This window comes from Anser brachyrhynchus, assembly GCF_964034855.1.
Source record: "Anser brachyrhynchus genome assembly, chromosome: 1".
Taxonomy (NCBI): domain Eukaryota; kingdom Metazoa; phylum Chordata; class Aves; order Anseriformes; family Anatidae; genus Anser; species Anser brachyrhynchus.
Window position 1 is genome coordinate 4,510,600 of NC_137694.1, and position 14,193 is coordinate 4,524,792.

General features: G+C 46.8%; 1 protein-coding gene across 1 annotated transcript in view; it reads left to right on the forward strand.

The window, feature by feature from the left end:
- The window catches only part of LOC308182780 (store-operated calcium entry regulator STIMATE-like), a 33,252-nt gene that overhangs the window by 8,213 nt on the left and 10,846 nt on the right, over positions 1-14,193 (forward strand). Inside the window, exons 2-4 of the mRNA XM_080567913.1 lie at positions 4,032-4,080; positions 5,028-5,123; positions 7,313-7,434. Of these exons, the coding sequence (XP_080424039.1) occupies positions 4,032-4,080; positions 5,028-5,123; positions 7,313-7,434 (267 nt within the window). The remainder of the gene's footprint in view (positions 1-4,031; positions 4,081-5,027; positions 5,124-7,312; positions 7,435-14,193) is intronic.

Genomic DNA, 14,193 nt, shown 5'->3' on the forward strand with positions numbered 1-14,193 from the left:
CCTTGTCTAAATCTACCTTTTTTTTTTATTTCAAGGACATTTCCCCTTTTCCTATCACTCCCTGAGAAAGTACCTCTCCAGCCTTTTAATACCTAATACCCGTAGGTGTTAAAAGGCTGCTATAAGGTCTCGCCTGAGCCTTCTCTTCTCCAGACTGAACAACCCCAGCTCTCTCAGCCTGTGTCAGTAGGAGAGGTGCTCCAACCCTCTGTCTTCTAGTGTAGACCCACTACATTTTAGTATCATTTTTAGTCTGGTTGGATGGGGATCCTCTCCCTTTTGTCTTGTGCAGCTGTCTGCACTAAACTATTTTTAATTCGTTATAGGTGCTAAAATTCAAATCGCCTACTTCTTGTTTGCACATTGCACCCATGAGCACGCACACAAAAAAAAAAAAGCTCAGTCCACCATTAAGATTTCTCCGAGCCATGGTAGGTAAATGCTTCCTACAGCTGATGGAAGAGCTGAGCTGCCCCCAGTGAGTGGAGATGTGCTTAGAGATGAGTAAAGGAGGCTTTAGCCCTTCCCCAAGCTAAGCTTTTGCAGCTGCCCTGGCTGGGCTGTCTGTAAGGCTTGGGGGAGAGGAGGGACACGGTGCAGTCTGTTGCTCCAGAGCACAAAAGCTGTGCTTCTTCAAAGAGGGCTTTGTCAGCTACTCGAGGTTTCGGAGACCTGGAGCCATTTCTATGGGGGGTTAACATCACCCCTAACCTCTGGGTCACAGCCACTGAGCTACTTTGCTGCCAGTTTAAGCTCTAGTGGTCTTGGCTGGCTTTCTGGTTTAATTCAGAGACAGCCTGCTGCAGCTCTGCGTGGTAGATGCCCTTTTAAGCGGTTAATTATTTCTCGATAATGCTAGCTTTTATCTTTTAATACAACAGTTTTACTGTCTCTGATAATTACAGAGTCTCGGATAACTCTCTTAAATCTAATGAGGCATGACAAGCCATGTTCAACAAGGCACTACACCATTAACTTCTTACCTCTTACTTGTCATCTCATCGCGCTGAATTACTGAATTCCCAGCCTGAGTGGCTGTGGGTGCATAACATGTCACTTCTCATTAAGCCGCCAGTGGAAAATCGTCCCTGGTGCTCTTGTGGATGGGGCAGTGGTCAGCTGGCTGGCTTGGTGGCCTGCAGACCCCTTCTACAGCTTCCTGGGCACAGATTGCTGCCACCAAGAGCTGAGCAAGTTTGTTGGGCTTGGTTTCAATCCTTGTGGCTGCTCAGCTTGGTTAGTCCACGCATCTTTTATTTGTGGGTGGGTGAAATGCACGTGGCCCTTCTGTTGGGTGGATGTTCCTAGCCAAAGTCCTGGGGCTGGGAGGGTGGTCTTCCATGTGTTACCTCCTCACCTTGCCAGTAAGAGAGGTATGAAGCTGTACCTCTGAAACATGAAGGCTCCAAGCAGGGGAGGTCCTGCACTTTTCTCCAGGCAGGGGGTTCCCAGGGAAAGGTGCCCAGGCTGTCCCTTGGGGTGCGTGGTTGGGCTGCAGCTGCCAGACCGAGTGCTCAATACAGCTAGACTCACCAAAAGCATCAGTTAATTACCGCCTAGACAGAGAATAGCAAAGAGCTATTTATTTGGAAATTAGCGGTATTTAGTTAATGTGGTGGGTTTTCTTCCCAGCCTTTACTGAGCTCATTGCTGACTGTGCTTTGAGAGGTGGGTTTGCCTTCTGTCTGTGCACCCCATATGAGCTGCGCTGTCAAAGCTGTGCATTTCCCCACTGAGAAGGGGGAGAAAATGTCTCAGGCTATAACCTGAAACATTTATGCTCCCCTGTTTGTGTTTTTTTCTTTATTTATGGGATGCCCATGGCACAAGTTACCGTGGTGCACCTGGCTTAGATCATTTCCTGGCTCTGAAAGGGCAGTTTTTACTTGGACACAAGCTGTTCACTTCACCCACTTGTTGATCTTTCAGTTAATGAGACCTCAGTAGAGTGCAGTCTGGAGTCATGAAGCAGGATATCAAATTGTGCTTAAAACTGTGTTGCCTTTACCAGCAGTGTTAGTGATCTAAAACGGACTAGAGGAGTAGCTTGTGCAATTCTCATCCCATGGGGAGCAAGGAAACTCATGCTTAGAAAAATTCATCACTTTCCCCGCTGAAGAGGGGATGCAGGTGTGTGGCAGTGATGCCTTGTCTTTCATCTGTTGCACTTTAGGGCCCTGTTTTTGTACCCTCAAATCACCTTGAGAAGTGTCCTGTTGTGCCAAGAACTGTCATCAGTAAGGAGATCTCTTTGCTGGGTGTAAACTTGAAGGCAGCATTGCTTATGTGCAGCTGGGGGGGATGAGGAAGGAATAACTACAACCAGTGGGATGGTGCGTGTCTGTTCTGGTGTTTGGTTGGCTTTAAAAGTCACAGAGTAGGCTACGAGGCTCCAAAAATGAAGAGGTGGTGAGGATGAAATAGATTAGCTGATGGTCTGGTCTTCTGTAGCCTGCTTACTCATAGGGTATTCATTGCAATGATCTGCCCAGCACTGGGAACATGTGGAAGGTGTAGAAGGATTAATAATTAATGCTCGCAATATATACCCTTGGGATAGCTTCTCTAAGAGGGGTTTGGCATAGTGCGTTGATTTATACTCATGTGTCCTGCAGCATCACTAGATGGCACCACCAAGCAGCTGCTCAGCTTGTGTCCTGGGATGGATGGGCAGGAGTAGAGGATGAGTTACCGTTTGTTTCCATTTCCCTTCAAAAAACAGTTACAGCTTATTATTTTTAAATTCTGAATCCTGTTCAAGCTGGCAACGTGTCTAGGAACTGATCATGGCAATTTAAATTGAGGTCTGAGGTCTACATCCTCTGCATCTACCTGGGGTTTGGAGGCAGCAGCTGTAACTGTAGTGCCTCCAGGTGCAGCTTCAAGCAGCCTTACCAGAAACAAGATGATGATACTAAATGCCCTTTCATTAATTAGGGAGGAGGGTAATAAAGTGGGAAAACCTCTTCCAGAGCATTGATGTCTTAGTTTTTAGGGGAGAAGAGTTGGCCTGATAGCTGATAGGTACTTCCCTAAAATGGGCTACTAGTTGGAGTGACAGCAAAACAGTCAAAAGTGACTTCTCCATGTGGTATAGCACTGGGTACTTTTCCATCAGCAGCTCCTGTTTGGATGTGTAAAGCTTGGATGAACCCAGGGAGAACATCAAATCTTTGGGACAAGCAAACCCTTTGAGATGCTCTGCAATGTTCACGCCACTGTGAGCAAAACTGGAAAAAAAAAATGGGTAAAAACCCCACTTTGTGCTATCTGCAGGTAGTAACAGGAGGGAGCTCTGAGCAGTGTGATACCTGTAGAGGAGAAAGACCTGAAGGGCTGCAAGGAGCAAACTCATCTATACCCAGAGGGACTTCATTAAAGGATTCAAGTATCTTTTCCAGGGCGTGTGGCAGTACTAAAACCACATCTCCCATCTGTACCCAGTGACCTACAAAATGTTGCGTGATAAAAACAATGTTTTATTAGTGTCTCTAGCTAGCTGGCACGAGCTTGGGGCCATACAAGCTTGTAGGGCTTTGTGGCTTGGAGCTGGCACCTTCATGCTGTGTGTGCGTGAGGTCCTGCTGCCTGCCTTCAGGTCCTGGTAGCTGCAAGGAGGGGATGGCTTTATTGCACTTCTTTGTTTGTAACTTAACGTGACTCAAAAGCTTGATGGACTATTGGGCAATATTCAGTGTCACTACCGTAACTTTAGTTAGCCTGGAAGGGTTACCAAGGCGGGTAGGTAGGGATGAACCCTCCCTAGCTTTCCTCAGGCCCCTTTCCACGGTATGAAAGCCTTGCTGAAGGAAGCAAGAAGCACGTGCCTACCTCCAAAACCCCTCTGCTGCTCATCCTTCTGCCCTATGGGTGCGTAGCTTCTGCTTGGTTTGCAGTCAGGTCCTGAGGGATACCAGCTATACCTCCAAAGATATTTTTTGGCTGCTTTCTGCCTTGAAGTTTGGCACAGACTGCATGCCGAATCTGTCCAGCTGTGCTGGTTAACATAACCTCTCTCGTTTTCTTTGCAGTAAAACGATTTAAGGAACCAAAAGAAGAGAGGCGTCCCTGGAGGATATGGTGAGGCTTTTAATTTGGAGCTTACAAAGACCATGTACCTGTAACACTATTTTTTCTGCTACCAGCAGTCTTCTAGGCTCTGTGACTAATTGGGATGCATTGGAAAGGATGGGACCTGAGCATGGTGTTGTTAGTATAGAATAAGGGGTAGACACTGTCCTGTTTTCAGCTGGGATAGTTTTCTTCCTAGTAGCTGGTACTGTGCTGTGTTTTGGATTTAGGATGAGAATAATGCTGATAACACGCTGTTCTTAGTTGTTGCAGAGCAGTGCTTACGCAGAGCCAAGGACTCTTCTGCTTCTCGTACTGCCCTGCCAGCGAGGGGCTGGGGGTGCACCAGGAGCTGTAGGGGGGACACAGCCAGGACAGCTGGCCCAGGCTGGCTAGAGGGATATCCCATACCATAAAGTATCCTGCTGAACAATAAAACTGGGGGGGGATTAGTGGGGTGGGGGAGCTGCTGCTGTTCAGAGTCTGGCTGGGCATTGGTCAGCAGGTGGTGAGCAATTGCACTATGCATCACTTGTTTTGTATGTTCTAATATTATTTTCCCTTTTCTGTCTTATTAAACTGTCTTTATCTCAACCCACAAATTTATTTTTTTTCCATTTGTTTTCTCTTAATTTTTTCCCTCTCTCCTATCTCAGTGCAGAGAGGGAGTGAGCGGCCAGCTGCGGGGTGCTTAGACGGCTTAAAAAATACCAGCAAAATCCTATCTGAAACTTAGTTTTTTAAATAAAATGCCCTGCTGCCACTTCTCAAGGAAACCTCCCTAAAGCAGCTGGTACTCCCTAGAAATAAAATCCCCACCCTACATCCTCCGGGAAAGCCTGGATTTTGCTGCAGGTGACTGAACCAGGAGGTCGTGTCTTCTCCAACCTGCTGCACGTGGGCTGTCGGATGGATCACGATGGACAGATCTTACTGCCTTTTTTCCTTCCCTCCAGGTTTTATGATACCTCCAAGCAAGCAATAGGTGCCCTCTTCATTCACTTTGCCAATATTTTTCTGTCTGATCTCACTGAAGAGGACCCCTGCTCTCTGTAAGTACGCGAGGTGCTTCTGTTCACGTCCTACATCTCAATGGAGGGAGCAGGCCTGCAGGAAAAAGTTATATATAGTGGAAACTGAACCATTTAAGTACTAGGTGGGGATAAACTGCTACACTGATTTTTCAGAGCCTGGGATATCCTGTCTTTGCAGTCTCCTGGTCTGATGGGGATGAAGCAGCAAGATGGTATTTTTCTGCTGATTAAAAGCACCATGAAATACCCTTAAAAAAAAAAAAAAGCTGCAGTAAGTGATGCAGTGGTGCCCTGTGCACTTGCAACTGTTAAGTGCCATTTGTTTGCATCCCAGGCTTTTCTGGTCTCAGAGCAGTGCCAACTATGCTTTTGCTAACCCTGTAGTTGAAGGCCTTTATCTGACGTAAGGACATTTTTATTATTTTTTTTTTTTTGGAACTTCAACTGTATCTACTGCATTTATTCACGTAGCCCTGTTTTTGGGGCTTTCTAAACCAGGATTTTAATTTAACAGAGTTGTCACCTGTATTCCAGATCAGCCAATTTGCAGCTACATTTCTAGCATCAGAATTAACTTTATCTTGTCCTGCATAACTCCTCTGAGCTTCAATATGCTGCTTAAAACCTCCTGGCACACCTCCTTTGTTTGTACTAGTGCTGCACCTTGATATGTTTCTTTAAACAGCCACAAGCCGGGACTAAATATAGCATCAAAAATGATTCACGATTGCTTTTAAGTGGGCAGTGTTTTAAAATAAGCCCTTCTGTGCTTACGCTGTGCCCTTCAGTTTTTCCTAATGTGTGCTTGGCACTTCCCTGGTCTGCCTGATTTGTGATCCTGAACCAGGCAGCTTAAAACTCTGCAGCCCTGAGCCTGGGCTTCGAGGCTCTTATGCTGTTTGTCCTGCCCAGCATAAACCGGGAGTTGTATTGGGAGTGCTCTGATTTTGGCAGCTGAAAACTATAATAAACTAGTTCTGAACATTTTGGTATACAAAATCTTAATGTCACGTTTTTGAAGGGGATATCAAAAGCAGGCTGTTCTTTTCAGTGCCTTTATTCAGAGGCAACATCAGGGAAATATTCATTCCTGTAGCTCTGTGCTTGGTGGTTTTCTTCCCACTGTAGAAGTCTGGCCTGACCTGGCAGAAAAAAAATTCCAATAACAGAAAACTGGCCAGAAAACATGAGTCTGACTGAGATTTTTCTCTGGAATCTGTAAAAAAAAAAAAAAAAAAAAAAAAAATACCCAGCCCTGGATTAGAGCTTGGACCCTCCAATCCCCAGAAGGTCCCTCCAGGTCTCCAGCCTCTTGCTGTCTCTCCTATGAGCCTTAATCCTCCAAAGCTGCAGAGCAAAGCCCTCAGCCCCAAATCTCCTGGTGGTGTGAAACCCTGAACCAGAGGCTTTCAGGGACTCTAGGATGCCTGCTGTGGAGCCAGGACTGGTCACCTCTTCCAGAAATCTTCTGCCTCTTGCTCTGCGTCCCTGCTCGTAGGAGCCCCTTGTAAAGTAAAAATGACTTTTTGCCTTTTCTGCCATGCAGTTTGCAGAGCATCTGTGGTGTCCGAAAAGCCTCTTTTCTTTTCTGTATGAAACTGCAAGAATATTTGCTTCTTTTTCCATGAAATTTGGGGTTTCATCCAAATAAGAACAAACAACGCTGTGAAGGTCGAAACTTTTTTTGGGAGGGGTGGGGGGTGATTCTTAACTAAGGCTAGCCCGAGAAGTAATTAATACTGTGTGAATAAATGAAAAGTGCTGGAGAAATGGTGAAGCCTCTTCCTTCCTCTGTAGAACAGGCTCTTAAACTTGTAAGACAATAGGAAAAACCAAAAAAATAGGAAACGGGATTTTTTTATATAAAAAAAAAATGTATTTTATAATATTAACATATATTTTATATTTTACATAACACATTAGTATTATATAATGATTGCAATACAAATGTATTAAATATGATTAATCTGTTACTATCAACATGATATTAATATAAAATATATTTTATAACATTTTTATTTTACTTTGTTTATTTTATATAAAATTTTTCCATTAAAATAGGAAAATAGGGATTTTAAAATCTTGGTTTTTGATGGATTCCCGTATTGAAATAAAAGATTTTCGAATACACTTCTATATAGCCTCAAGAACACAGCTGAGGCCTGAATTTTGCAGCTTTACCAAGTGGCCTTTTCCTCTGCTCTCAGCTACCTCATTAATTTCATCCTTGATGCCACGCTGGGGATGCTGCTGATCTGGCTGGGCGTGAAGGTTGTCTCCTGGATCGTGCAGCACCAGAAGTACACGTACCTGGTCTTCGGGGAGTACGGTAGGGGTCAACAGCCCTGCACAGAGCTGGCTTGTTTGCTCTCTTCTGTGAATGGGGAGGGGGGAAAAAAAAAAAAGGGCAATTTAGGGAGAAAACGTGGGAGCAACCTGCTTTTGTTACCTCTCCTCCTAGGCTCTAGCAGCCCTGTTGTAGCTAACAGCATGCTGCGTGCTGGGACAGCTCTAGGTTGTAGGAACTCTGCTGTGATAAGTGTTCTTGTTCAGGTTGGTGGTGAGAGGCTGAACGTGTCCTTGGGGGGTTCATATACCCTAGGATACGTGCGTGATAAATTAAGGTGTTTGGATGTGGTGTTTTTTTTTTTCTGTAGGGCTTTCTGTGTGTTTTTTTTTTCCTGTTTCTCCTAAACCCTTAAAAGTATGCCAAAGTTTTGGCAGCCTCTCTGCTTCAATCCCTGTCCTGAGGGAGAAAAAAAAATTTCAAAACCAAACCTTTCTCAGGCAGCCCCACTAGAGGGTAGCACTTCTCTTCAGAAAGAGGAGAGCAATGCTCCTCTATGCTGCAGTAAAGGGAGGAAGGACCCTTGGGGCTATTTTTACATTATAGTTAATGTAAAGATGAGTTCTTTACATTATATCTAATATAAAGATGAGTCCATCTTTAGACTTGGAAAACACACCCTATTCATACCAGTAGCTTTTCCACCCTTAAGACCTTAATCATTAAGTCTGCTTGGAAGGTGGTCCCACTCCTTTGTATTTTTAGTAGCTTGTGAGATTTGCGTTGAAGTGAGATGAGCGCAGGGACCCCATTGACTTGTACCTTTAGCTCAGGCTCACGTTCAGTGTGTAAGAGGGGAGTGCTGTGCCTGTGTAAATGAGTTTCAGCACAAGATGAAGGGGATGTCTGGGTTTGTGACACAGCAGGAGCAGCTGCAGGCAGGACAGGCTCTGGTCCTACCCGAGAGTGGCTTTAAAGGCTCCGGTGGTCTCCAGAATGGCTTCACCCCGAGCAAGCTGAGCATCCTGACAGCATCAGTGAGAGTTATTTGTGGGGGACGTGGGGAAGGCAGCCCCTGTGAAAGAGCTGAGGAGCCAAGCACAGCACAACAAAATCATTCAGAGGAGACAGCAGAGGAATACAGATATTCCTGGATCAGGGACAGGCATTTTTTCCGCCTTTTTGAGCACTGAGGACTCAAAGCCCAACCACGGTCACTCCAGAGGACAGCCTCACACGCCACGTCTGCAGCTGAACAGAAGCAAGGAAATGTTAATGTGCACTGACAGCTCGCCTTCACCTCACAGAGCAGTAATAAACTTACGTGGAGCTGGAGCTCCCCCCTCGAGGAGGCTGGCTTCGACTACAGAAACAGCTCGCTCCGATGAGGGGAGAGGAAATCTTGCTTTCATTAACAAAAATTAGTTTCTGCTGTTGCTTGACTTGAGCTCCTGAATGGGGGATTAAATATCTCATCTGCCCAGCACTGCTTTTGGTGCAGGTCTCTGGCCAGAATGAACATGATGGAAAAAAAAAAGACGTGCCATTGGACTCCCACCTAACACCATCCTGCTGCAGGGCTCGGGAAGCAAAGCTCTGCAATCCTCATCTCGAGTGTTAAGTAACTTCCAGGCTGGTCTGAAAATGCTGGCAAACTTTGTGCAGTCTGATACAGGCTCCAGAAATATGATTCATTTTCTGGACTAATTGCTGTACCAGACTTGCATTGCTTTCCTCGGTTATCCTGAAAACTTCTCTTGCAGTCCTGCAAAGGAAGAAGGGCAGAAGTAGCAGGAAAACACCAAATCTGTGCTGCAGACACTGCCATCCCTCCAGCTATCAGGAGGGAACAGTTGCGTCTTCCTCCTGTATAGCCAGTACCCATCCACCTGCATGGTCTTCAAGCAAAAATAATTTGCAACTGCTTCTTTTTGGATGCTTCAAATTTTGGCTGCATCCCTGCAACCTGTACAAATGCCTGCAGTTATGCTCTGAGGCTCCACCAGTCCTGCTCTGAGGGTGTTTTCCCTGTCTGCTTGGGCTCACATGGTTTTCCCTGTGTGACAGCAATTGCAGGATTAATAATATAATTAATAATTATATTATTAATAATATTAATAAATAATGGAGAAGCAAAGGGGAGGGAAGGGAAATCCCCGAAACCCGGGTGGTTGTTTCAAGCCACCAGCTATCCAGCACTGACTGTTTAAAAATTCATATTCCCAAAAAAAGGGAGGCACCCATTCTGAGATCAGCCTCTTCTTGTGCCAAAGCTTTCAGCCAAAGACAGCTCCAGCCAGGAATGACCTGGTTTTAGCCATCAGAGTTAAAGACTTTATACTGCTGTTCCTCCAGCTTTACCTGGTTGCCCTTGATTGCCTTTTGGGCTGCCTTTTAGTGTAGGAAGCCACCTTAGAAAAGGCTGCTGTGTCTCCTGAAGTTGCTTGGCTCCAAAGACTGGAGGTATTCAGTCCTCACCTTGGTTAGAGCAGACTTTGGAAAAGGGTGGTTGCTCCACAGGTGCTCAGTGCACCACTGCTCCAGCAGGGCAGCAGCAAACCACGTCTGGAGGTGCTCTTCCTATGGGGAACCCTGCAGGGAGGAGAGCAAAGCAGCCTAAGCTGCAGATGTATCAACTCACCAGTATCTAAAATAATACTTGAAGGTAAACAAATGCTATGAATTCACATTAACGCATGGTTTCTGCAATGTGCAAGCCAAACACTGAAAAGGAGCATTAAGAAACGATGGGGGAAAAGTGGGTGTCCTTGCTGGAAGAAGCCTCCAGGGAGACGGGTTTGTGTAGGGCTGCGGTCACCGACTTGTCTGAGCTTTGTTCATTTTCTGTCTGGAAATGGAAAGGCATGTTGCTTGGAGGCCTGTAAAGTCTGTTTAGTGGCCTGTTGAACTCTGTTGGTCAAATTTAGTTATAGGAGAGCGTGCTCAGTGCCAGCTGCGGAGTTTAACTGAGGACCTGTGTAGGCTGCTTTTGGCCCTGCTGTGATATTGTACAAAATTTCCATAACAAATATTCCCACGTCCCGAAGCAGCCAAGGGAGCTGGCTGCTAATGCTTGAGGAAATACTGCTGAAAATAGCTTTAACCTGAGGGGATGTTTTGTCCTTAGCGTGCTTGGTCTTTCCACCCCTAGGACCAGGGGGAAAGAGTAAGGAAGGAGCTGGGGATTATCCTCGAATGGTTGAGTGCATGGTCAGGTCCCTTGCATTAAGCAGCTGTGCAAACTTTTGGACCCTTCAGGATGTGGTCCGTGGGGAACACCAGCGCTTACCCCATTGTAACAGCAATATCTCCAAGGACTAAAGACCCAAAATAATGGTGACGCTGCAAATTGGGGCTGAGTGGGATGCGCACTGGCTGCTCTGACACCAATTTGTCTTGCCCAGAGCTGGTGCAAGCATTTGTTGCACTCAGTCTCTGAAAACCTGGTCTGGCCCTCCAAGTGAACACTCATGTGCAAGTCAGATTCTTTACTGCTGTTTCTTATCCTGCTCTGTACTTAGCATTGATAATTACATTCCTTTTTGTTTTGGGGTTGCCATTTAAGTATCTTTCTATGAAGAATTTCTATTGACTTTCTCTATCTCCATCTCACCCAACATGACTTTCAGTGCTTTCAGATATTAACTTTTACTCACTTTTTCACTTCCCCTCTCCTCTGGCTCTGGTTAAACTTTTTCCTACCTGCTCGGTGCATGCATAGTCCCCAAAAGACCATAAATAAAGCTGTCTGGCAGTAGCATGTGGGCTCTGACAGCTCGGAACATTAGACAGCCTGGATTTAAACTAGTCCCATTGAGTGGTAACAATTGAAATGCCTCAAGCAGTGCTGGTTTTTCTCAAACACAGGCACAAGCAGAACATGAGATGTTTGTGAGGCTGCTGCAGGCACCAGTGATCCTAGGTGTGCACCCAGGAGGTATTGCTGGTGGTGGGGTAGGGTGGTAGTGCTGCTGGAGGAGGTTGGTTGACACACAGTGTGTGCATCCTTTGGGGTTAAAGGCTGAGGAAGACGCTTATTTCTGCCACGATGGGAGGTGGCTGTAAGGAGGATTGAATAAAATGCTCATCCAGCAAAAAGGAGAGGTTAGTGGTAGAGTCTGTATGGAGAGCTGAGGTAGTGAGTTCCCTTCCCACTGGAACTGGGGGGCAAAAATCTGCCCTTGCTCCAGGGGATGGATCAAAGGGAGCACGATACCTGGCATCTAGCAGATAAGATGCAGAGGCTGCAGAGATCCCTTACACCTGTTCCCCTCTCCTTTGCATAGAAAGGGAAGCTTTGTTCACAGCGAAGAAGGGGGTGGTATTTTTTTTTTTTTGTTCTAGCCTCCAGGGTGCAGATCGGGTCTTGGTGGCTGTCTGTCTTGTAGGGCAGGAACAACCTTGTAGGCACTCACCTGAATTTTTCTGATGGAAATGCACGATGTAAGGAGAATCCTCTCCCATCCATGGGCCAAGACAATGCTGGACAACATTTGGTCCATCAAAGACATTAAGTTGTATCTAAGGGTGCCTCTGACCCTCTGGCTGTAGGAAGCCAAACCTCAATGAGGTGCTGGGGCCAGCTCAAGTTCTCTAGCCTCTTTTTTTGACTGGAGAGAAGGAGATATGGCCAGTCTGTCTTCTGGGCTTGTCTGGGGACCACACTGAAGGCTACGTCTTTTTTCATGAGATACTAGGAGATAGAGGTGTGTGTGTTACTGGCACAAGTTGGTGAGAAGTTAGACTTGGGTGACTTTGCTGAGGTAAGGAGCAGCCAGATGACCTTGGTGAAGAGAAAACAAACCCCTGTATTTATAGCCAAAGTCACCCCGGTGGCCCTGTAGGTCATGCTGCTGTTTCACTTTGCATCTATGTCCTCGATTACTTTAGTACTGAGCAGCCTGCTGTCCTTGGGAGGCCAAGATGCTGGAAGAAATGCCTGCAGACACCATCTGATCTTCCTGCCAGGGAGTGGAAATAAAGCAGTCTAATTTTGTGCCTCGGGATGGATTCCTGTGCAGAAACATCTCATCGTGTAGTCTGAAAAAGCTCAATCTAAGAGGCAAAAAAGACAGTAAGACAGTAAGGGTTGCAAGACAGTAGCAACTTTAGGCTTACGGTGATGGAACCACAGCTGGCCTCTACATGGGTCTGTGAGTCTCTTTGCACATCCTTGCACTGTTTTACCCTGGCCACTTAATTGCTAATTAAACATTTGGGTGACAGAGGAAGGACCAAGAGTGAGAAGTCTGAATGTTTGATGCCCCGTATTGGGGTGGAGGCATGTATGACCAGGTGTGGTGGGGAGTAAGGAGCACAGATTGACCCCATTTGGTAGCACAGGCCCTGTCCCATTTACACGTGCACCCACTTAACTGGTGAAGCTGGCCTAACTGGGGCAGGCGTGTGGCTTTGGATATGGTGGGCTTCCATAATACAAAGGCTACATGGGAGGGGAGAAAAAATAAAAATAATAATAAAAAAAAAACACTTTAGAAAACAGGCTTTTTCAAAATCCTGTTTAAAAGTCATGGAGGAAAAAGTGCACTTTTTTTTTTCAAACTGATGGTGAGGGGAAACTGGCTTGGGTGAGGAGGTGTTAACCTTAGATGTGAGTGGGTCCATGCCCTGGCTGGCTTAGGAAGCAGGTTGTTTCCCTTGGTGTCCGAATCTCAGCCTGCATCACCAAAACCTGTCTGTGGAGGTGATTTGCTCAGGGCGTCAGGGCTGTCTGGTATGCAAAACCAAGTGGTTTGTGATAACGAACGGTGGCGCCCCCTCACCAAAAGGCTTTGAGAGGGTGGGTATTTGGGATACCTCAGACTCCCTGCTGCTTTTCAGGCAGGCTGGGACACCAGTAGTACGGTGCAAGTGCTGCTGTGATCGTGGTGCAGAAGAGCTGCCTAGCAAGGGGTGCTGTGGCCGCTGTCCCCGCTTCTCCAGGGGGGACCGAGCACCGCAGCTGACAACACAGAGCGAAAGGGAAAGAGTCCAAGTGCAGGAAGGAGATATCGGATGTGTTTGTGTTCCTGGTTCGTTTGTACTCGGAGCTTTGATGGATGATGGTAACCTGGGGGCTCTTGGCAGGGTGGGTTGGCCTTGGGGTCCCTGGCAAAAAAAAAAAAACACGTTATGTCCAACCTATGCCAGAGGTGAGAGGGCACCAGAGGCTGTGAGTGCTTGAGGAGCAGCCTTTAATTGCAGAGTGACAATAAGTGCTCCTCTCTCCCCCACAGACCACCCAGCAAGCCACTGCCTGCCGGGCAGTGCAGCCGTGTGCTTTCTGAAGTCCCAGGGGCTCTGCCGGGTGCCCTTGCACATAACCTCCCTGGCTCCCCCCTCTCTGAGCGGTTGCCTGCTGGTCTGGCTCGCTGCTGGCTGGCCTCGTGGCTCAGCAGCTTCCTGCAGCCACAGCTTCCACCTCCGTCCTCTCCTCTCCTCCGCTTCCTTCTCAGTCGTGGTTTGGGTATTTAAAAAGTTGGGACATGAGGAGATCGCTCAGAGGTCTCTGGCATGGAGACGCCATCTGGATGCCTCTGCTTCTTTGCGAATATTTTGTTGCATTGCTAACAAATGACAGAAGAAGGCCAAACACACGCTCAAACCTGTGTGGCTCTCCCTGGGAAGCAGATTCTCCCAGCGTTTGGTCAGACACCAGCTCTTCCTAAATCCTGGCGTGTGCTGCTGGTCTCTGCAACCGGAGGTATGAGCAGTGGTTTGGACAAATATGCTCTTGCAAGCTGTTTGTGTGGGCTTCCCTTGGTGTGTCACAGCAGCACCGTGCTGAGAAAAGCAGGGCAC